At 42.6% G+C, this 23,724-nt stretch overlaps 1 protein-coding gene and 1 pseudogene across 1 annotated transcript in view; one reads left to right on the top strand and one right to left on the bottom strand.

Annotated features, from left to right (window-relative positions):
* The window catches only part of TIMD4 (T cell immunoglobulin and mucin domain containing 4), a 44,100-nt gene extending 22,502 nt beyond the window's left edge, over positions 1-21,598 (top strand). Inside the window, exons 6-9 of the mRNA XM_005558379.4 lie at positions 14,234-14,283; positions 18,720-18,837; positions 20,449-20,488; positions 21,415-21,598. Coding sequence (XP_005558436.3) covers positions 14,234-14,283; positions 18,720-18,837; positions 20,449-20,488; positions 21,415-21,499 — 293 coding nt within the window. The 3' untranslated portion in view covers positions 21,500-21,598. The remainder of the gene's footprint in view (positions 1-14,233; positions 14,284-18,719; positions 18,838-20,448; positions 20,489-21,414) is intronic.
* On the bottom strand, positions 15,267-16,447 carry LOC107130099 (MICOS complex subunit MIC26 pseudogene; annotated as a pseudogene).
* Positions 21,599-23,724: the final 2,126 nt, after the last annotated feature.

Below are 23,724 nucleotides of genomic sequence, written 5' to 3'. Positions count from 1 at the left end.
ACGAGTGTCTAGATTAGAATGATAGCAGCAGTAACAATAGAGAGGGGACAGGATAACAGCCATTTAGCAATTAGGAGTCAGAGGACTTGGTGGCCCGAGTGGAGAATGAAGGACAGCTAATTCTCTGCAGCTGGGAGAATGGGTCAATGTGTGGGTTAACTGGTAAAGGAGCTCCGTGAGGAAGAGTTAAGTTTGTGTGTGAGATCTTGAGTTTGAAATGCCTCTGAGAAGTGTCTAACAGGCAGTTGGAAGTGTGGGTCTGGGCTGACTCATGGATTCCTGGGTGGGTGTCTTTGCTAATTGGCACTTATATCTGATCAAAATAATTACTACAATGATTCACATTATAAGTGCTAAATAAAGACTTGCCAGTATACCAATACTTTCATGCATATTCTCTCAAAAGGGATAGTACAAGACTAAGGATATAATTTGGGAGGTCATTGTTCATAAATGGCACTTATTGAGTACTTATTATATGCCAAGGCTTGGCTCAATGTGTCCAGTGCATTGTCTCATTGTGAGCAATTGTCTGAATCTGCGAGGAAGATTCTATTATAAGGTCCACGATAAATGAGAAAAACTAAGGTTTGAAGAGGTTTAAAAATTGGCCAGAATTTGAATCCCAGGTCTCTTTGGTGCTTGAACCTGAGCTCTTACACATTTTATTATCTTGCCCCATTAGCAGAGGAGGGATAATGGAACTTCCTGTATAATCACCTAAAGATATTGTGTGAGATGAAGAGAGAAATGAAGAGGTGCAAAGGAAGACTCTATCCCCACAAAGAAGCAGTACGCTGGGGGAGCTTGTGGTGGAGGAAGGAAAGCCAGCTAAGGAGCTACTCCTAAGTCAGCTAAGGAGCTAGACAAGGAGATACCAAAAGTAGAATGGGATGCATAAGCGCACAAGGGCAGAGGAAGCTGGGCTGTCAAAGCCTAGGGAGGGTGTAGTTAAAGATTAGGAAATTCTAGGAGGAGGCATTTAGAGAGGTGACTGTGTACTGCAGCAGGCTCACCATGAAGTGGACAGAGAGTGTGAGCTCTGTGGGTGGACTTCATGAAATCCCGAAATGAGCAATTGCTAGAGGATGAATGTTTGATGTTCTTTCAAGAAATTTAGAGGGAAGGCAGGGTAGAGAAGGAAGGAGCTGTTGAATGAGCAAGGTGTATTCTGGCATGGCATAGGAGGATGCAGTCAAATGTGGCAGAGGTAGGTTGATCTAGACCTGGAGATAAGAGAGAAGAGGGTGAGGAGAGAATAAATGAAGGTGTGAGAACAATCAGATCTCATGTTGACCTCAAGGAGGTAGGAGAAGATTGGGGAACCAGGACCTTGAACTTGGAGGTCATCTAATCCATGAATACCAGACCTGATCATGCGTTGGAATCACAGGGAACTCAGTAAAAATATAGGTCTCCTTAGTGTACCCAAGACTTGCAGATGAGAACCTCTGGCAGTGGGGTCAAGAAATCGTATGTTTAACAAACCTCAGATGAGTCTTTTGAAGCCACAGCCCTGGTCCCAAGAAGGCAGTTAGGAATTACTAGTATAGTACACTCTCCTTATTTTACAAATAAGGAAATTGAGGCATAGAGACATTTAAAAAGTTTAAAGAGGAGTGAGCACTCATCCTTAGGTAGGAGTCTCTTCTGGCTCCCAAATTAGAGCTCATTGCCCTACGTTGCACTATTTTAATAAAGTAAAGATAAAATTGAGCCCTGTCAGAACCTGACACTTTTCTGAGCCTTTCGCTGATCAAGGGCATGGAAAAGTTGTAGGAGGAACTGCCATTCTCAGTGCAAGTTCAGCAGAAGGAACAGAGAAAGGCAGAGGAATGAAGCAAAGGACATTTGTACTCATCAATGCCATTGTTAGGGAGAAATAAATTGGATGCACTTGATTTCAAAGTCAACATCTTTCATGAGGTATTAACAGATTTGTTTTATCCCTCATGCCCAGTGCTGTTCACAGGCTTGAATCAGTTGGTAACCCGGCTGGGGGATAAAGGAAAAGGACAAAAGTGGATTCTTATTATTTTTTCTCACAATAGCATTTTAGTCTACCAACTGTACAATTTTTTAATTAATAACACTGGAATTGAACCCATGTAATTCTAGCATCTAATAGCTCACCTTCAGAAATGTCAACCAAATAAGATCAAATAAAATTGCCAAGTTTTAAAAGAGGTATATCCATATAAGAGAAACAAAGAGTGAAAAAGAAATAAGGGGTGAGCTGTTGAAACACAACACAAAGCCAGCCCCAAGATAGGTCCTCATTGACGGCTAAACTGAGCTGGGTGGACCCCCTCTGTAGGTCAAAACGTCTCTCGGACGCAGAGCCGGAGAGGGGTTTCTAGGCACTGGAGAGGTCTCTGGTTTCACAGCGGGTAGAATAAATGAGTAAACCTCAGTGAGTTCTGCAGTGTGGTCTCTCTGTTTTCTGCCCTGTAAACAAGTCAACAAATAAAGGTACAAATGCCCTTTGGCAAGATCTACCATCTGTAATTGGGGACTGTTGAACCCTGTGATACTCAACAGTACAATGGAGGGGAAAAGAAGTGGAACCTGGAATCAGATGTCATTGCACTACCATTCACTGGCTCTCATTATTACTAATGCAGCCTTGGGCAAGAAGACATGGACCCCTCAGAGCTTTCATTCCTCTCCTTCCTTCCTTCCTTCCTTCCTTCCTTCCTTCCTTCCTTCCTTCCTTCCTTCCCTCCCTCCCTCCCTCCCTCCCTCCCTCCCTCCCTCCCTCCCTCCCTCCCTCCCTCCCTCCCTCCCTCCCTCCCTCCTTCCTTCCTTCCTTCCTTCCTTCCTTCCTTCCTTCCTTCCTTCCTTCCTTCCTTCCTTCCTTCCTTCCTTCCTTCCTTCCTTCCTTCCTTCCTTCCTTTCGAGACGGAGTCTTGCTCTGTCGCCCAGGCTGGAGTGCAGTTGCATGATCTCGGCTCACTGCAAGCTCCGCCTCCTGGGTTCACGCCATTCTCCTGCCTCAGCCTCCTGAGTAGCTGGGACTACAGGCGCCCGCCACCTCGCCCGGCTAGTTTTTTGTATTTTTGGTAGAGATGGGGTTTCACCGTGTTAGCCAGGATCTCCTGACCTCGTGAGCCGCCTCAGCCTCCCAAAGTGCTGGGATTACAGGCGTGAGCCACCGCGCCTGGCCTTTCTTCCTCTTTCAATATTAGTCTGCCCAAGTTTGCTTAGCTCATAGACTCATATTAAAGCTCCAATAAGATAATGTATGTGAAAGTGCTTTGTGCACTTTCAGATGCTTACGTTGTACTCGCAATAATAATCATCGATAATAATGATTATTATAATCTCTTTTCCAAAAACTGTACCCATCCAGGTGGCGGAGGACTGGGGTTTCATTTCTTTTCTTTCTTTCTTTTTTTTTTTTTTTTTTGAGATGGAGTCTCACTCTCTCACCCAGGCTGGAGGGCAATGGCGCCATCTCAGCTCACTGCAACCTCTGCCTCCTGTGTTCAAGTGATTCCCCTGCCTCAGCCTCCTGAGTAGCTGGGATTACAGGCACGCACCATCATGCCCGGCTAATGTTTTTTTCTTTTTCTTTTTTTGTATATTTGTAGAGACAGGGTTTCACCATGTGGCCAGGCTGGTTTTGAACTTTTGACCTCAGGTGATCTGACCACCTCGGCCTCCCAAAGTGCTGGGATTATAGGCGTGAACCACTGTTCCCATTGTATTCAGTCTCCAGCACTCACCTTGCCACGTTTTCCAAAGTCCGTAGAGCCCAGAGGATAAGAGCTTGGGCTCCGAAGGTAGATGATCCTGGCTCCGAGATTTGCTCTGTCCCTTCCTACTATGCAACTTGAGCAAGTTGCCTGACTTCTCTAGGCCACAAGTTTCCCACTGTGAGATGAGGACAATAATGGTAACTACTGCCGAGCATCTTCTGAGAATCAACTAAGAACACGAGAAGTACTTCACATTGCACTTGGCGTGCAGTAAGTGCTCAGTATATAGTAGCCATTTATTATTATTGTTGCTGTTATCAATAATTCTGAGACTTTTAGGTCAAATGCAGATCTTCCTACCTCCCTCAATCAAGATTTATTTACTTTTGTTTTCGAGATAGGGTCTCGTTCTGCAGCTCAGGCTGGAGTGCAGTGGTGCGATCATGGCTCATTGCAGCCTTGATCTCTTGGGCTCAAGGGATCCTCCTGCCACAGCCTCCTGAGTAGCTGGAACTACAGGCATGTGCCACCACGCCCAGCTAATTTTTTTTATTTTGTAGAGGTGGTGTCTCCCTATGTTGCCCAGGCTGGTCTTGAACTCCTGCGTTCAAGCGATCTGGCCACCTAGGCCTCCCAAAGCGCTGGATTACAAGCATGAGCTACTGCGCTTGGCCTCAGTGAAGACTTATTGATCAGCTAGTGTGGGCAAAGCACAGTGCTAGACATTGCCCTCCAGAGGAGAGTCCAGTGATGAAGGATTAGGAATGAGGTCTTATCTGTGCTCTACTGAGACCCTCGGCTATTGTCACACGAGAACAGAAGACTAAGGAGGTGACTCTAGGCTCTCACAGGGTTGACAAGATTTTGTTGCTAGGGTGTCTCAAGAGCAGTGGAAGGTTGAGGCCAAGGTTCAGAACCAAGGTGCCTCTGGAACAATGGTGTTCTAGAATCTCTGGTTTTCTTCTATCTACCTAATCTGCGTGAAATGTGACAGTATCTCACCATTTCTTCCTCTTTCTGAAACACATTGGGTGCGAACACAACTTGCTCTCTGTTCTCTTTCATAATTACCAACATGGACCCCACCCAATTCTTCCCTTTGACCTAAGGAACGCCTGGATGTATGTAATGCTCTGTTGATTTATTCATTTAAGTGTATATATTCATTTAAGTGTATAAAAACATGTAGAGGCCTTCAGAATTTAAAGCAAGTATGCGAATTCAATAAATGTGTGCTTCCACTTTCAACAGGGGTTTTGAAATTCTAGATCTGTGTTAGTGCTGCTGAGAAAGGTCAGAAAATATGAATTCTGAGTAGAGGTCAGCCAAATAGGTAGTCCCTTCCTTTGTTATTTATGTAAAATCTTGTGCAAATGAACATTTCTCTCTAGATTTCAGCTTCCCTCTTGACAAATTAAAAAAAAAAGAAATTGGAGGAGACAATTTCAAATCCTTCCCAACTCTTAAACATTCAGATTGTGATTTTTGGATTCTTTTGCTGTCTTTTGGATATATTAAGACCATATAGCCCATGATCCACAGGGGGCAGCGTAAGCCCGAGGCTACCCATGAAAGAAAAGAAACTGTTCTCTGAAGGCTTGCACTTGTCACTTCTAAAATTCCAGGATTGCGTTAAAATTGTATCTTTGAGTTGACTTATTTCAGAACTAATTTTGTTTTAAACATAGGACAGATGAGTCCCAGCATCTATGAATTCAATGATGAGTCAACATATGTGATATCTGTTTTAAAATGCACCCACTGAGAAGACAGAGTGCTCTTCTTTTCAGTTGATTTCTGGCTTGAAGCTCACTCATTAGAGAATTTGTGTTTTCAAGTAGGATTATAATCTGCTTTTTTTCTTTTCTGTCAGACTCGTTAAAAACATTTTTTTTTTTTTGAGTCATTCAGAGTTGGTTTCAAATATCCTTTAATTGTTTGTGTCACCTTGGGCAATCAATGTAACTTCTTTTAGCCTCAGTTTACCATCTGTAAAATGGGTTTATGAGCATTAAATGTGATAATTTGGCCGGGAGTGGTAGCTCACGCTTGTAATCTCAGCACGTTGGGAAAACGAGGTGGGAGGATCACTTGAGTCCAGGAGTTTGAGACCAGCCTGGACAACATAGCAAAACTCCATCTCTACCAAAAAAACCAAAACCAAAACCAAAAACAACAACAAAAAAAAAACCACTAGCTAGGTGTGGTGGCATACACCTGTGGTCCCAGCTATTTGGGAAGCAGAGGTGAGGTGGGAGCATACCCTGAGCCTGGGAGGTTGAGGCTGCAGTGAGCCCTGATTGAACACTGCACTCAAGCCTAGGCAACAGAGCAAGACCCTGTCTCAAGTTTCTTAAAAAATGATGATTTATATGAAGTGCTTATAACTGTACATGACACATAGTAAGCACTCAATAAATGTATTCAAAGAGAAAGTCTCTGCTAATTTTAAAGCAAGTTTCTATGAATAGGATGGGAATGGGGATATTAAAAGTGGATTCTTAAAATATCTTCTTGTCTAAAAGTGTAATGCCACTTCAGAACTGCACATAGCACAGTTCTAATTGAGTGACAGAGCAGGTTCTGGTGTACCACGGTAAGCACAGCCATGTTGAAAAGGAAGTCTATCATCACCCTAAGTTCTGAAGGCTCTTACAATTAAATTTAATTCCTTGAAACCATGGGGGTTGTTTTTGCACCAGTAGACCAGTAGGGATCTGCAAACTTTTTCTGTAAAGGGCCAGAAAGGGCCGGGCGCGGTGGCTCACACCTGTAATCCCAGTACTTTGGGAGGCCAAGGTGGGTGGATCACAGCTCCTCAAGGTCAGGGGTTCAAGACTAGCCTGGCCAACATGATGAAATCCTATCTCTACTAAAAATACAAAAATTAGCCAGGCCTGTAATCCTAGCTACTCGGGAGACTGAGGCAGAATAATCGCTTGAACCTGGAGTGCCACTGTAGTGCCAACAGATAAAGAGATTACCACTGTTACAGGTTGGACTATATCCTTTTACTTTTCAGATTTTTTTTTGGAGGGGGGAGGGGACAAGATCTCGCTCTGTTGCCCAAGCTGTAGTACAGTGGCCCAATCATAGCTCACTGCAGCCTAGAATGCCTGGCTAATCTGTTAAAACAATTTTTTGTAGAAAGAGCATCTTGCTATGTTTCCCAGGCTCGCCTCAAAGTTGTGGCCTCAAATGATCCTTCCACCTTGGCCTCCTAAAGTGCTAGAATTACAGGCATGATCCTTGCCCAGTCTTTTTAATTTTCCTCATAACAATAGATTATTGTTTTTCATAAAAACTTTCAATTTTTTCTTTTTAAAATCATTCTATGTTCTTTTAAACTCACTTTAAATTTCATTAAACAGTTTCATTCAAGAAATCTTTCCCACAAAGCTGCTATATACCATTCATATATTCGATAGAATACTGTGAAATGGCTGATATTTAAACCATTTTCTTTTCTTTCTTTCTTTTTTTTTTTTTGAGACAGAGTCTCACTCAGTTGCCCAGGCTGGAGTGCAGTGGCACGATATTGGCTCACTGCAACCTTTGCCTCTCAGGCTCAAGCCATTCTCCTGCCTCAACCTCCGGAGTAGCTGGGATTACAGGCACCCGCCACCACACTCAACTAATTTTTGCATTTTTAGTAGAGACAGGGTTTCACCATGTTGGCCAGGCGGGTCGTGAACTGACCTCAGGTGATCCATCTTCCTTGGCCTCCCAAAGTGCTGGGATTACAGGTTTGAGCCACTGCACCCGGCCCTTAAACCATTTTCTTTAAAGCTTGTTTTCAAATAATTTTAGGCTCATGAGAACTTGCAAAAATAGTACAGTGAGGTTCTCCTATATTCCTCCAGTGTCCCCCAGTGATCACGTCTTACATAACGATAGCACATTGTCCAAACCAGGAAACTGACGCTGGCACAATACAATTAACTAGTGTATTAATCCTAGCAGGCCTTTGTTGGGTTTTATATGTACTTACTGTTAAAAATTCTTTGGACATAAAAAAACAAGCAGTATATATCTATTGGGCAGTTTGCTTTCCATGTCAGTACTTTTAGATCTGGAGGGTGTCCCTTTTTAATAGCATCATTCTAACCGTTTTTTGGCTGTGGGTTACTGGGTTTCTAACACCTGTCTTCAAGGTTTCACATAGAAGGTCGCTTTGACGCTGCTTCGGGGAAATGACACACACCCAAGAATTTGCTCTTGCCTCAAGCATCGTGGAGTTTCCAGTGATTAACACATGATACAAAGAAAATTTACCATTAAAAAATCACATTTGAGAAAATTTAGAAATTAGACAAAATTAAAATGGTACTGGGAAGAATAATTATAATTCTCTTGGTATTTCTACTTGAAAGCAGATGTATTCAGTCTTTATGTTTCTTTTTAGTTTTCTTTGGGGAATGAGTATACAAATATTTAAAAATACACAATTGTATTTCTGTATGTATTTTAAGTATTTGCATACTCATTTCCTATACTAAGTGTAGTTTTATATCCTTTTAAAAGAGTATTGTGTAATGATAATTTTTCTCAGTAAAATTCTTTGTAAAAAGATATCCAGAATTAGAAAGGTTAAAAAGGACATATGAGATCAGTTGGTGAAATATTAATATTTTCAGATGAATAAACTATGGCTCAGAGAAGGAAAGTATCTTAGCCAAGTTCACACAGCCAGAAAAGTTGAGATAAATACTTAGTGATGGCAGAGAGTCCCAGGATGCCACAGTGAAGACGGTTGAGGTGCAAGCACTTGGCAATACTCCAAGATCTAAAGTTAAATGTTACAGGAATTTCATTTTACCAAAGTGCCCATGCCTACCAAGAACACAAGAGACCAAAATACAAGCTAGAAAGCCAATATACTAACAGTTAGAATTCTAGCTGCCAAGAGACCTAACCTGTAATCCTCCTGAAAACACATTTTCATCCTGTAGAAAAATCTAATATTAACCAGAAGGTTTGGTGAATCCATGTACCTAGGAAAAGTGGAGTTAATGTTAAGATTGTTTTGTTATTGCTTAAATTTTAATTAATTTAAGATACATCATACACACACATGGAAAAAGTACAAAGCATACAAAAAATGTTAACGTGAAAAGTCAATCTTCCTTTCATCTCTTGTGCCTGTCCCAGAGCCACTGTTCTTTTGGAAGGTCTTAGGGACCACTGGCTCTGTGTTAGTTTCTTGTTGCTGCTGTAACAAATGACCTCACAGTTACTGGCTTAACGCACAAATTTATTATCTCACAGTTGTGAGGGTAGAAGCTCTAAAATCAAGGTGTTGGCAGGGCTATATTCATACTGGATTTGTTAGGGGATAATTTGTTTCTTTGCTTTTTCTAGCTCCTAGAGGCATTCCTTGGCTTGTGACCCCTTCCTTCATCTTGAAAGTCAGCAGCATAGCATCTTCAAATATCTCTGTGAGCTCTTCTTCCTTTATCACACATCCTCTGACTTCTCTAATGTTCTTGCCGCCTCCTCATAAGGACCCTTGTAATTACATTAGACCCACCAGATAATCCAGGATAATCTTCTCATTGCAAGATCCTTAACTTAATGACATTGCAAAATCTCTTTTGCCATGTAAGAGAACATATTCACGGTTTCTGAAGATTAGGATATGGACATATTTGGGTGTCATTATTTTGCTGACCACAGTCTCCAAACTACATTTGAGAGACGAATGACTCCTTCTTCTCTAGACCAGACTAATAATGTGTTCTGATGAAAAATAATGTATTCTTATTATTAAGATGCTTATTTATATTTGTTTACCAATTTGTTCTGTACACTATGAAATATATCCTTCTGGAAAATGTTTAAAAGATAAAGTATACATAAATGTAAATAGAAGATGTCATTTTCCCCACAGCCAGTGGATTGCCTACTACACTCATGGTAAGTACAAAGCCCTCTTTAGAGAATACTGTCCTAAACTATCCTTTTGCTACATTCAGTGCAAATCACTGTTCTGAACATTCCTTTCTTCTGTCAGTAGGACATGCTATTTACATGGTACAAGGCACTTGAGCTCCAGCATAATTAGGTTGTTAACAGTATAGGTATTTATGTCAGTCAGACAGTTCAAATACCAGCTCTACAGCTACCACCTGTCCAACCGCCATCACATTGCTCAACCCCATGGGCCTTGGTTTATTCACTGGCAATATGGCATAATGTCTGCCTCATAGGGTTGCTTGTGAGGATTAAATATTCAGTGTGAGGCCGGGTGCAGTGGTTCACGCCTGTTATCCCAGCACTTTGGAGGCCCAGACGTGCGGATCATTTGAGGCCAGGAGTTTGAGACTGGTCTGGCCAACATAGCAAGACCCCATCTCTACTAAAAATACAAGAAATTGGCGGTGCACACCTGTAATCCCAGCTACTTGGGAGGCTGAGGCATGAGAATCGCTTGAACCTGGGAGGTGGAGGTTGCAGCGAGCCAAGATCGCGCCACTGCACTCCAGCCTGGGCGACTGAGCGAGACTCTGTCTCCACAATAAATAAATAAATAAATAAATAAGTTCAATGGAATTTTAATAATAATATGATATTAGAGTTATACTCTTTGTAGTTTAATACTAGGATCTTTCATTGGATTTAGTCTTCTTACCTGTGCTCAGCACCCACTTCCTGACTTTTTTTTAGGTTAGTTACCCCGTTTAAGGTTGCTTTCAATCTTTGTGTGTTGATTCTCTTGAATTTATTTCCTGGGGCTTCTGTAACACAAAGTACCACAAACTTAAAACAACAGAACTTTTTATTCTCTCTCGGTTCTGGAGGGCAGAAGTCTGAAATCAAGAGGTTGGCACGGCCATGCTCTTCTTGGAGGCTCTAAAGGAGAACCCTAACTTGCCTCTTCCTAGCTTCTGGTACTCCGGGGATTCCCTGGCTTATGACAGCATCACTCCAACCTCTCCCGTCTTCACATGACCTTCTCTGTGTGTGTCTCTCTGTGACCCCTTCTCTTGAGGACACCAATCATTGGATTTAGGGCCTACCCTAAATGTAGAATGATTTCCTCTCAAGAGCTTAACTAATTACATCTGCAAAGACACTATTTCTAAACAATGTCACAGTCTGAGTTCCTGGGTGGATGTGATTTGGTGGGGAGAGGGAGTAGTGATACTATGCTACTCATTATACTTCCGTCTTGCAGAATTGCTTTACTACCAAGTTCTGGGAGGCTCCTGACTTTGTCTCAGTGCACACGTGTCAGAGCTCAAGGACTTGAGAATCTAAGGGCTGGGGGAACACAGACAACCTGGAAATCAGTAGTGTTGCCGTTTCTAACCCCCATCCCCTCGCCACTGGCATGGCTACTTTTCACAAGGAAGAAAAAGCACCATCAACTTGTCCTCAGTGTTACCATTCTGTGTATGACACTGTAGCCCTTGGAGTGCTTCCCATTTGGGCTTTTAGCATCTTCAGAAGAAGAAGAAGAAGGAAAAAAGTGCTGTTTGGTATCATGCAGCAGCATTTGTGTTTGCAAAATGTCTCTCCCATTGGACGATTCCAATTTAAAATACAGATTAGCTCTGATAAAACTGACCCAGGCTGGCTTTTCCCTTTGATGGTTTCAATTTCAGGCTTATTCATCACAAATGATTGGAATACAACAGGATTTTGACAGAACAGGGGTAGGAGTTTTGAATTCTTACCTGCAATTTTCAGCTGTAGGGGATAATTGTAGAGAGAAAAACAACAACAATAACTTAGTTCTAGGATATGAAAACGGGCTGAATTTCTCCTTTGTTCCTAGGCATTTAACAAGTCACTTTCCTGATGAACAGATCAGCTCTCTGATACCAAATTCTGAGCCTTACAAAATCTCCCACATTTATCCTTTTGCCTTAAGTACAAAGGAAGCTCTGGGGAAACAATGATCAATTTCATTAATTATTAGCTTAGCTATTTATTATATCCAGGACCTCTCCCTGTGTGTTTTATTGAAGTTCTGTTTCTATTTTAAGATTTTATTGTACATATGACTTTACATCCCTCCTGGATGTTTTCCTCCTGGCCCCGACTTCTGACACTGCTCTTACTTTCTGATCTCTCTGACCATTTCTTCTCTTTTTTTTTCTCCTCCACCTCCTCTGCCTACTTTTTAATGCTGATGTTTTCCAGGATCCCTGCTCTTCTGTTTGAACATGCAGCCCATGGATTTCTTTCTTTCTTTTTTCTTTTCTTTTCTTTTTTTTTTTAAGATGGAGTCGCTCTCTGTTGCCAGGCTGGAGTGCAGTGGGGCAGTCTCGGCTCACTGCAATCTCCCCCTCCTGGGTTCAAGTGATTCTCCTGCTTCAGCCTCCCGATTATCTGGGACTGCAGGCACACGCCACCACGCCCAGCTACTTTTTGTATTTTTAGTAGAGACGGGGTTTCACCATATTGGCCAGAGCGATCTCGATCTCTTGACTTCTTGATCCCCTCACCTCAGCCTCCCAAAGTGCTGGGATTACAGGCGTGAGCCACTGTGCCCAGGCCGGATTTCTTATATACTCTGAGGAGGTCAACTGCTCCCTGGATATTGATGACTCCCAAATCAATATTTCCAGCTGCACCCTTTTCCTGAGTTTGATTTAGATTCAAATACATCAGAGGCTTGTTAGGCGACTTCTGCTTGCATGTGCCCCACAGTCACTCAGTGACTGTAAATGTGAACTCATCACCTTTCTCCCCTAGACTTACCCTTCTCTACTCCTGCCCCTGTTCCCAGTCTTAGTGGACAGCTCAGGCCATGGCCAGGTGTCTCAAGTAGGAACTGGTGAGGTAACAAAGACTTTTCTCTCTTTCTCACTCCCACATTCAACATCCATATCCTGTTGTTCTCCCTTCTAAGCATTTCTGAAATCTCTCTCTCTCTTCAGTTTTTTTTTTTTTTTTTGAGACGGAGTCTCTGCCGCCCGGGCTGGAGTGCAGTGGCCGGATCTCAGCTCACTGCAAGCTCCGCCTCCCGGGTTCACGCCATTCTCCTGCCTCAGCCACCCAAGTAGTTGGGACTACAGGCGCCCGCCACCTCGCCCGGCTAGTTTTTTTTGTATTTTTTAGTAGAGACGGGGTTTCACTGTGTTAGCCAGGATGGTCTCGATCTCCTGACCTCGTGATCCGCCCGTCTCGGCCTCCCAAGGTGCTGGGATTACAGGCTTGAGCCACCGCGCCCGGCTTCTCTCTTCAGTTTTACTAGCTCAGAATTTCAGACCTGGAATTAGATGATAACTGTCATCTTGGCTGTTCCCTTATCCTCCTAACTGGACCATATCATGCTTAAACATTTCTGTGGTTTTCCATTGCCTACGGAATCCAATGGAGACTCACCATCAGGAAACAAAGGCCCTCCCTGATTGGCTCTTGCTCACCTGTCTCATGTGCTGCAGCTACCACCCCTCATTTCACCTCTTCATGGCCGCTTGCCGTCTGACGTGGGCGCCACGCTCTTTCTTGTTCCACAGCTTTGCTGATGCTGTTCTGTCCACCTGAAACACCGTTGCCACCACTCTTTGCCTGGCTAATTCTTACACGACCTTAACTCAGAAGTGTTATTCAACAAACATTTATTGAGCACCAAGTATATGCCAGGTGGTATCAGAGTCCCATTGGTGAACAAGCAGACAGGGACTCTGTCCTCATGAACCTTTATTCTAATAAAACTTTCAATGAACTGCAATGTTGAGCTGAATGCCTCTCCCTCTACCTGCCCTTCCAGCAGCCTGTGTGTGCTCCATCGCTACCTTTGGCCTGTTAGGCTGAAATCATCTTTCGGTCTCTCTTCTCTAATGGACTGTAAATTTCTTGAGGGTAGGGGCCTTGCCGCAGTCTCACGGTATTCTTAGTGCCTGGAACAGTGCTTAGCATTTGGTAGATTCTCAGTATTGTTCCCTTGTAACTCAACTATAGATTATGAAAACATGACTCCACCTCTCAGCATAAACTCCCATTCTCAAGGAAGTTTTCCTCGACCCTCCAGAACAAGTCTGGCAACCTCAAGATATGTCCCTATAACAACTCATACTGTTTTCTTTCCCCCAGAATTTTGCACTTGTAACTAATTATGTTTTCAACTATTTACATTACATTTTTACATTAGGTTTTCTGCACTAAGTTGTAAATTCTGTGAGGTCCAAGGTATAGCTATCACACTGCATGGCCTATAGTAGGTGCTCAGTAAATATTTGTTATAGAAAACTGACACATTTTCTTGCTGGATAAAAATCTTGAGTGAATTGCTGAGGCCTACAGAAAAATTAGAGCCAATCGCCTGCTGGCCCAATGCCTGACTCTACCCATCTGTAAAATGGAGATGTTCCTGGGGGATAATGTTGTATAGCAGATAAACTTTACATTAAAACCATATCAAAACAAATATGCATAAATAGATTATACAAAAAACACGGGATTAAATAATTAAACATAGCAGCTGCAGTTCCAGATGCGCTCTTAATTACCTATTTCAGGATGTGATGCTTTATTCCCCCACCAGACATATAACCATTTTCTTCTCTTTTCCTTCCCAGCATCCGATACTGCAGTTCCTGAGCAAAACAAAACAACAAAAACAGGACAGGTAAACAATCTGTGAAGTATTTGAAGTATATCACTTAAATCGTAAAAATCCACAGCAGTGGCCAGGCACAGTCGCTCATGCCTATAATCCCAGCACTTTGGGAGGCCAAGGTAGGCGGATCACTCTCTGCCAGAAATTCAAGATCACCCTGGCCGGCATGGCAAAACCCCATCTCTATCAAAAATGCAAAAATTAGCCGGGCTTGGTGGCACATGCCTGTAGTCCCAGCTACCCAGAAGGCTGAGGCATGAGAATTGCTTGAACCCAGGAGGCAGAGGTTGCAGTGAGCCGAGATGGCGCCATTGCACTCCAGCCTGGTGACAGAGGGAGACTCTGTCTCTTAAAACAAAACAATAAACAAACAAACAAACAAAAAATCCACAGAGTTTTGCAGAGGTGAACTAGGAAAAGCAGGATATTGATAACTAGAAAAATTCATTGCAACGATTATGAAACAGCCCAAGAATTTATAGACTTGTACTCTTGGCAGAAATAACCTTGATTGTTACTTCTGTATGTGCCAATGCTTTGAAAAGCAAAAACAAAAACCAAAAAACATGCAAGATCATTGTGTGTTCCTTCTGTGTGACCCAGAATTCATGACATACTGCAGAATCAACAGCTGCCATCAATATTTCTCTTATTTTCTGAGGGTACTATTTTTATTATTACAAAAGTGATTCAAGCCATTTTAAGTGAAAGCTTTCAGGCAGTACAGAAGTCTGTAAAGGATAAATAAAGTTTCCCCATCCCCTCTTTCTTCTTCCCCATCTCTCTGTCAGACACTGTCTGTTGTCCTGTCCTGGTTGCTGTGCCCACTGTCTCTGGGATTCTGTGTGTTAGAGAATGTAACAGGAAGAGAGGGAGAGAGCATAGCTTGGTCAATGGAGATGGCATAGCCCCAGCAAGATGCCTCAATGCCTGCCTACAGAGCAGCACCTCTCAATTTTTTTGATATCAGGGTCCCTTTATGCTCCTTTTTTTTTTTTTTTTGAGACAAAGTCTCAGTCTTTTGCCCAAGCTAGAGTGCAGTGGTGCCATCTTGACTCAGTGCACCCTCTGCCTCCTGGGTTCAAGTGACTGTCCTGCCTCAGCCTCCTGAGTAGCTGGGATTACAGGCACATGCCACCATGCCCAGTTAATTTTTTGTATTTTTAATAGAGATGGGGTTTCAACACGTTGGCTGGTCTTGAGTTCCTAGCCTCAAGTGATCCACCCGCCTTGGCCTCCCAAAGTGCCAGGATCACAGGTGTGAGCCAACACGCCTGGACTATACTCTTTTTTTTTTTTTAACTTGGATTTTAATCATGTATGTGAATAGCAACATGAGTACAGGGAGTTCCAAGGCTTGTGCCTTATCTCTAAGTGAAAGGATTTCAGATTCATTTGCTTGTAGGATGGCATCACCCAAGATAACAGAGGCCTAATATAGTTTTTCCTGAAGAAGAATGCCAATTTAATATATTCGATACTGACTTTTCTGCCATTTTTCTGTAAAATTACTGATTGACCATATGAAGTTTCTGTTGCTTACCTATAACTGATTAAAATGTGTAGAGCATGGAATTTTCTACTTATTTTCGGATGAATTCCTCACATTTCCTGGCTTTAGAAAGTTCTCCTTCCAAAAATCTTCCCCAGCTATGTATCCTTGTAAACCCCGTTCATATAATCTCCTTTCTGACTTGTACAAACTCGATGGCTTGTTGTGGATAATGGATAGAGGCTGCTAATCCCATGAAACCAGATAGAAATACCTGCTTCTTTATTTTTGAACCTCTAGCCAAAAGAAGTCCAACAAGGCCAACAAAACCAATCATACCTAGTCGTGGAAAAAATCCAGCAGGTGCATTTTGGAGATATTCATAGCTGTCTCACCCCCATTGAACCAAACTCTACATCTTGGGCTTCGTTTAGGAGTACCTTTCCTGACACCAACTTGTATATAGCTCATGATAATGTCAAAGCTGAGAGATGCTTTCCTAAGCTGGGTCCTTGACTCCTCCGCATGTTTAGGTTGGCCCTCGAGAATTTAGTAGAGTAAAAGCTCATAAACCTTCATGGGATTTTGGGGAGGGGAGTCCTTTCTTGGTGCCACATAGACTTTGAAGGTGAGTAGGCTCAGGCTGGCCAGCCCCATGGACCTCTAAATCACCTTGAACATGTTACTGGCAGTGAGGACTCTCACAGGGTCTTTTTATTTTTTTTTTAATTTATTTTTTATTTTTTATTTTTTTTCTTTTTTGAGACGGAGTCTTGCTCTGTGCCCCAGGTTGGAGTGCAGTGGCGCGATCTCGGCTCACTGCAAGCTCCGCCCCCCCGGGTTCACGCCATTCTCCTGCCTCAGCCTCCCGAGTAGCTGGGACTACAGGCGCCTGCCACCTCGCCCGGCTAATTTTCTTGTATTTTTAGTAGAGACGGGGTTTCACCGTGTTAGCCAGGATGGTCTCGATCTCCTGACCTCGTGATCCGCCCGTCTCGGCCTCCCAAAGTGCTAGGATTACAGGCTTGAGCCACCGCGCCCGGCCGGGTCTTTTTATACTCTTGAAACTCAGTTTCTAGCCTGGGCAACATTAAAAAAAAAAAAAATAGCCAGGTAAGGTATCAAGTACTTGTAATCCCAGCTACTTTGGGAGGCTGAGGTGGGAGGATCACTTGAGTCCAGGAGGTTGAGGCTACAGTGAGTCTTGTTTGTGCCACTGCACTATAGCCTAGGCAACAGAGAGAGGCCCTGTCTCTAAATAAATAAATAAATAAATAAATAAATAAATAAATGCCTGGGTCTTGTGACACACTCCTGTAATCCCACATTGGGAAGCTGAGGCAGGAGGATTGCTTGAGCCCAGGAGTTCAAGACCAGCCTGGGCAAAATAGTGAGACTCTGTCTCTACAAAATATTTAAAAAATAAAAATAAAAAAATGCCAGGCATTGTGATGCATGCCTATAGTCCCAGCTACTCAGGAGGCTGAGGTGGGAGGATTGCTTGAACCCAGGAATTCAAGATTGCAGTGAGCTGTAATCATTGCCACTGCACTCGAGCCTGGGCAAGAGCGAGACTTTGTCTCTACAAAAGAAAAAAAATCAGTTTCTTAAAACTGAGACTTCATTTTGTTTTTTATTCTCTAGACTGCTCAGCAGAAAAAACTGAGACATTTCTACAATTAAAAAAAATGTTTTAGGCCAGGTGCAGTGGCTCACGCCTGTAATTCCAGCACTTTGGGAGGCTGAGTAGTCAGATTACTTGAGGTCAGGAGTTCGAGACCAGCCTAGCCAACATGGTGGAAACCCATCTCTACTAGAAACACAAAAATTATCCGGGCTTGGATGTGTGTGCCTGTAACCCCAGCTACGTGGGAGGTTGAGGCAGGAGAATTGCTTGAACTCGGGAGGCAGAGGTTGCAATGAGCTGAGATCGCACCACTGCACTCCAGCCTGGCTAACAGACTGAGATTCTGTCTCAAAAAAAAAAAAAAAAAGAAAAAAAAAAAAATTAATCCCAGCACTTTGGAAGGCCATGGTAGGAGCTTGAGCCCAGCCTGGGCAATATAGCGAGATATCATCTCATTTTTAAAATTAAAAAAAAAAAAGTTTAAACTTTTCCTTTAGATTCAGGGGTACATGTGCAAGTTTGTCATACAGGTGTCCGTATTTTAAACATTTTTAAAAATCAATTTATTTTAAAATAATAGCAAACCCGCTTTGTGCTAACATAGTATGTTTTATGTCAACTAATTCTATTTTGAAAAAACATGAGTGAGAAAAACGAATGAGAAAATTAGTGGGAAAAATGGCATTGTTTTACGTTTTTTGCAAGTCTCATTAATATCTGGCTTAATAGGAGACAGAGGGTTTCTCATATCTGTTTCCACATTCTGTATAAGTGAGAGCAATGACGCCACACATCACATAGCCTCTGGGAAAGTATACTGTACATCTCATGACAGAATGATAGTGAAAATGGCAAAAAATGTCCCATGGAAATCATTTTGATCTCATGGACTTCCCATCTAGACTTTGAGAACCACTGCTGTAGAAAATGTGAAATTAAGTTTCATTTTCTCTTTAATCCTGTTTTCTCTAGTAGCCTAAGTCAGCCATGAAAAGAGTGGCACAGGGCTAGGGAGAGCTCAAAGGATTTGAGCAGTGGCCAGGAAAGAGATTTGACTGTGGAAAACATAGCTCACAACAGTTATTTTTTATCCTCAGACCCCTAAGCCCCACAGTTCCTTATGTCTGATGTCTAACACTTTGGAAAATTTTGGGATATGGATCACGTGTTTTAGGTTTTCAGAGATTTTTGGCAAAAGGTGGTGAAATGTAGTGAAAATGTAGTGAAACTGCTGGTGGTTATAAGGTACTATTAGGCCAGGATGTCATCCTGTGAGAGTGATGTGTAGCAGTGACTGGGCCCATCTCCTTGCTTGTGTCCCATCAGATGGATGGAATGCCCATGCCCATGAAGAATGAAATGCCCATCTCCCAACTACTGATGATCCTCGCCCCCTCCTTGGGATTTGTGCTCTTGGCATTGCTCATGGCGTTTCTCCTGAGAGGTAAGGAGGGAGGGCCAGGTGATGGAGCACTTCAGAACCCTGGCGACTGCAGGAGGATCTGGAGTTGTCTCCACTTCCTTCCCCTTTATCCCTCCCCAAAGAGACTCATTTCTGTCATTGTTCCCGTCCTGGTCAGGGATGTAACAGGTAAGCTCATTCTCCACAAGTTGCTAATGGCTCTGTGTATTAACCTCCTGGTAGAGTTCACATTTTGGAAAAGGGAAAAAAGCGGAAGAAGAGCATCGTCATTTATTGGACATTTTTGTGCCAGTCCTGATGGTATACTTTTGACGTGCCTAATTCATTTTATCCCTATTACTGCCTTAAGAGGAAAGTACTATTCTTTGTTCACTTTCTTCACTTCCTTTGTTCTTTGATTGAGAAAACCCTAGCTTGTCGCTGCTTTTGGCTAGGATTGTTGCAGGACAAAGACCATGAACAGTCCTCTTCTCTTTCTCCTTCTTCTTCTTCTTTTTTTTTTTTTTTTTTTTTTGAGACGGAGAGTCACTCTGTTGCCCAGGCTGGAGTGCAGTGGTGCAATCTCAGCTCACTGCAACCTCTGCCTCCTGGGTTCAAGTAATTCTCCTGCCTCAGCCTCCCGAGTAGCTGAGACTACAGGTTTGTGCCATCATGGGGGCTAATTTTAGTATTTTTAGTAGAGAGGGGGTTTCGCCATGTGGGCTAGGCTGGTCTCAAACTCCTGGCCTCAGGTAATCCACCCACTTTGGCCTGCCAAATCTCTGGGATTACAGGCACGAGCCACCACTCCTGGCCTGATTCTGATTTTCTTGCGTGTTCCCTGAAAGCAAGCTTTCTTAACCTAGAGGCCACAGATGGACTTCAAGGGTAATGTGAATCCTTTGAAATCACGTGCAAAAGAGTTTATGTGTTCATGCCTGCATTTTTCAGGGGACAAGGTCTATAGTTTTTATTAAATTCGCAAGCTGCTCCATGACCTTGCACCTCCATCCCACCCCCACCCTACCCCTAGAAGTTTTAGAACACTACAAAAACGAGCCATGAAACAGAGCTTATGGTTTTCATACAAATTATAGGCACATGGCACCTGGTACCGTTGTAAAATGCGGATAAATTGTTCTGTACTCATTAACAAAAGCTGTGTCAGGGCAGTATGGCAGGAGATGAGACTAGTAACCATCTCAGCTGATTTGAATAATAGTGAAACTTGTATATTTCAACACCTGCCCCAGGTGCAAAAAGAAATTTGAAATTTACTGGAATCCTGCTGTTAGTCTTCCTACAAAGGCATGGTTACAGTTTCGGAAAATTCTGAGTATGTCTCATAAAGAAGTATTTTAAAACCCAAGTGAGTACTTGAATTCTGGATAGACAGATGACTCAAAATGAAATAGCTTAACACCATTGCCCAGAATGTTGGAACAACTGTGTAATTGATGAGCACTGACTGTGGTCTAAAATAGCAAGTGTTTGACCTGGGAAAGGGAATGGCTTTTTCTGCCACAGCCAGCCACTGGTTCTCACCTTTGGCCTATGTCTGCTCTTTGGGAGGCAGTACTGGAATTCCCCCAGCATTTTGCGTATTCTATGCACTGCAGCCCCTCGGCTCACACTGTGGCCTTGTCTTTTCAGGGAAACTCATGGAAACCAATTGTTTGCAGAAACACACAAGGTAATTGATCTTGCATGAATGGGTGTTGTAATGATTGTACAAGGTGTTACAAATGATTAGCTACTACTCAGTGGTTTAATGACTTGAGCTTGTGCTCCGATTAAACATAGAGTTGGAAAAATGTGACATTAGAAGTGAAAAACTTGTGCAGATTTAGCTCACATTAACCTGTGTCTTGGTTAACACTGTGTCTGAACAAAATGCCAGTACCAAGGCAGGTGGGATTAATAGAAGTATAGCATGAAAAAGAAAGAAGGTGCTATGGCCCTCTACTCTGTTTGAAATTTTTTGTTCACCTATGGGTAAATTAGTTTAAGAGGCCATTGTTAAACTGGAGTTTATTGAGGAGAGTTGGCAATATGGAAAGTGAAAAAAGCATGTAGAATATTATTCTTGGGAGTTGGTTCCTCTGCCCCATTAGACCATGGGAGCAGCTTCTTTTGGGGCCTTTTTAAAAATGGTATTTGAAAATTCTCTAGTAAGGGATTTTAGCTATCTGCCCATATTCTTTAGCTTTTGGAAAAGAAATGTAAAAACTTGATGTAAATTATTAATGAAGGCCTTGCCTTCATTAATTAATTGCATTAATACCACAATATGTATTAACAAGTAGGAAAATTGATGCCCAGCAAGGTGACCTTTCAAGGTCATACTTAGAGACACCTTTTGGTAAATAAATGTATTGAAATCATGATTTTATATTTTGCTAAGAATTTTTTTTATCTCCTTATTATAATGGGTTGGCAGAAACTCTTTTTCCCCTGCAGCCTCAGTTTTCCCGTCTATAAAATGTGGAGCTTAGACTGAATGAACTGTGAGCCCTTTGAACTTTAAGGGGAACTGCATTGTAACTTAGCAGCATCTGTCTTTTGTTTTGTTTTCTAGTCTTGTGTTTCCCATTATCAGCCCCTCTTTTCTGTTTACAGGCTAGACTGCATTGGAGATAGTAAAAATGTCCTCAATGACATGCGGCATGGAAGGGAAGATGAAGATGGACTTTTTACCCTCTAACAATGCAGTAGCATGTTAGATTGAGGATGGCGGCATGACAATCAAGTGTCAAAATAAGTCTTAGGAGGTTTCTTTGTTTCATAAAAAGGATTCACTTAATCCACGTCTTGCTTTAGTTTCATGAATGAAAGGTACTTTAGAGACCACACCTTCTCTGTCCGTGCTCTAATCATCTCTGTAGAATCACTGCTAAGTGATCTTGCACACTACACTTGAACACTTTCAGTGAGGGTGAACTCCTTACCACACCCAAGGGAGTCCATTCAATCTCAGAGCGGTTCTGAGATTAAGAAATACTTAAAGCAAAATCTGTCTCCGGATGACATTAGCCTATAGGTCCTAGTTGAGCTCCTCGTGCCTATACAGAACATCTCTTCTTTATTAACTGCTGGATCAGTGTTGTGTGAACTAACAGGACAAAAAAATCTATAGGCTCCATCAGTCAATAAGACCGCCTTTTTTTTTTTTTTTTCTCTCTTAAAGGTAATGTCAAGAGAGTAGAAATCCAAAAGATGGTTACCTTTGGAGAAACATGTGCTTATTCCATTAACATTGCTATTGCTCTAAGCATGCTGGGAAGTACTGGAGAGCTGTTAACTCTTCAGGTGTTGGAAGGAAAATCTCATGTTTCTCCAAATTTCCTTGCTTCTGGGATACAATTTCTGGCTCTTTTATTACCCTAATTGCCTTCATCTCGTATGTATTTGTATCTCTCCTTTTATGCCTAGCTTTAAGAGTTCATTGTCTCGCTGCAGGTATGATATGAGCAGCACAGAGCCTATGGTTCGTTAACATTGCAGGAAATGACACGGAATCACACCATAGCTGTGACTCACTTCTTTATTTTTTTTTTTCTTGAGACGGAGTCTCACTCTATTGCCTAGGCTGGAGTGCAATGGACAATCTCAGCTCACTGAAACCTCCGCCTCCCGCGTTCAAGCGGTTCTCCTGCCTCAGCCTCCTGAGTAGTTGGGCCTACAGGTGCGTGCCACCATGCCCAGCTAATTTTTGTATTTTTAGTAGAGATGGAGTTTCACTGTATTGGTCAGGTGGGTCTCCAGCTCCTGACCTCAGGTAACCTGCCCGCCTTGGCCTCCCAAATTGCTGGGATTACAGGCTTGAGCCACTGCACTTGGCCAACATTGACTCACTTGTAAAACTCCTAAATTTTCTATAATTTTATTTTCACATTTGAGTGTCTTTAAAGATGACCATAGTGTCACATGCTAATTCTTGCCTGGGGAATTTAATTTTGGAAACAGGAAAGAGTCCGTGGGAGTAAAATGTGGTGAATGACAGGGATATTCACCCGGGGCAGTGCTTGGATGCGAAAGCAAGGCAATCCAAATAAGTTTCTCTAAATATAATTCATGGAAATATGCTCCTCAGTAACAACAGGTTTATTTTAAAACTTTAATAACTACTAACACGAGGAGCCCTGGGAGAGAGATTAAAGCAAACAGTTGTTGAATGAATGAATAAAAAACATGTGTGCCTCAGTGAGAGGGGCTTCCGGCTGGGTAGAAGTGTGGAAAGTAAACCAGATCTGAAAGACATTTCTGTGAAGGACTTCCCAGCATGTTTAGAGCAATAGCAACATTAATGGAATAAGTACGTGGTTCTCTGAAGGTAGCCATCTTTTGGATTTCAACTCTCTTGACATTACATTTTTTTTTTTTCTTTTTTTTGAGACGGAGTCTCGCTCTGTCGCCCAGGCTGGAGTGCAGTGGCCGGATCTCAGCTCACTGCAAGCTCCGCCTCCCGGGTTCACGCCATTCTCCTGCCTCAGCCTCCCAAGTAGCTGGGACTACACCTCGCCCAGCTAGTTTTGTGTATTTTTTTAGTAGAGACGGGGTTTCACCGGGTTAGCCAGGATGGTCTAGATCTTCTGACCTCGTGATCCGCCCGTCTCGGCCTCCCAAAGTGCTGGGATTACAGGCTTGAGCCACCGCGCGCGGCTGACATTACATTTAAGAGAGAAAAAAGTCAGTCTTTTTACTTGACTGGTGAAGCCTATAGATGTTTTTGTCCTATTAGTTCACACAACACTGATCCAGCAGTTAGTAAAAATCCCCCTCACCTGGGCACTTGGAAAAACTGGCCCAGGGCAGCCTGACTTCTGACTTGTTCAGTTACAGTTGGGCAGAATGATTGGCCCCAATGATGAAAACAATGAGCAACAGATTGACAGCTGTTTCTTTTCTTTTCTTTTTTTTTTTTTTTTT

The sequence above is a fragment of the Macaca fascicularis genome, chromosome 6 (genome assembly GCF_037993035.2).
Source record: "Macaca fascicularis isolate 582-1 chromosome 6, T2T-MFA8v1.1".
NCBI lineage: Eukaryota > Metazoa > Chordata > Mammalia > Primates > Cercopithecidae > Macaca > Macaca fascicularis.
This window is presented reverse-complemented; position numbering and strand designations above follow the sequence as displayed.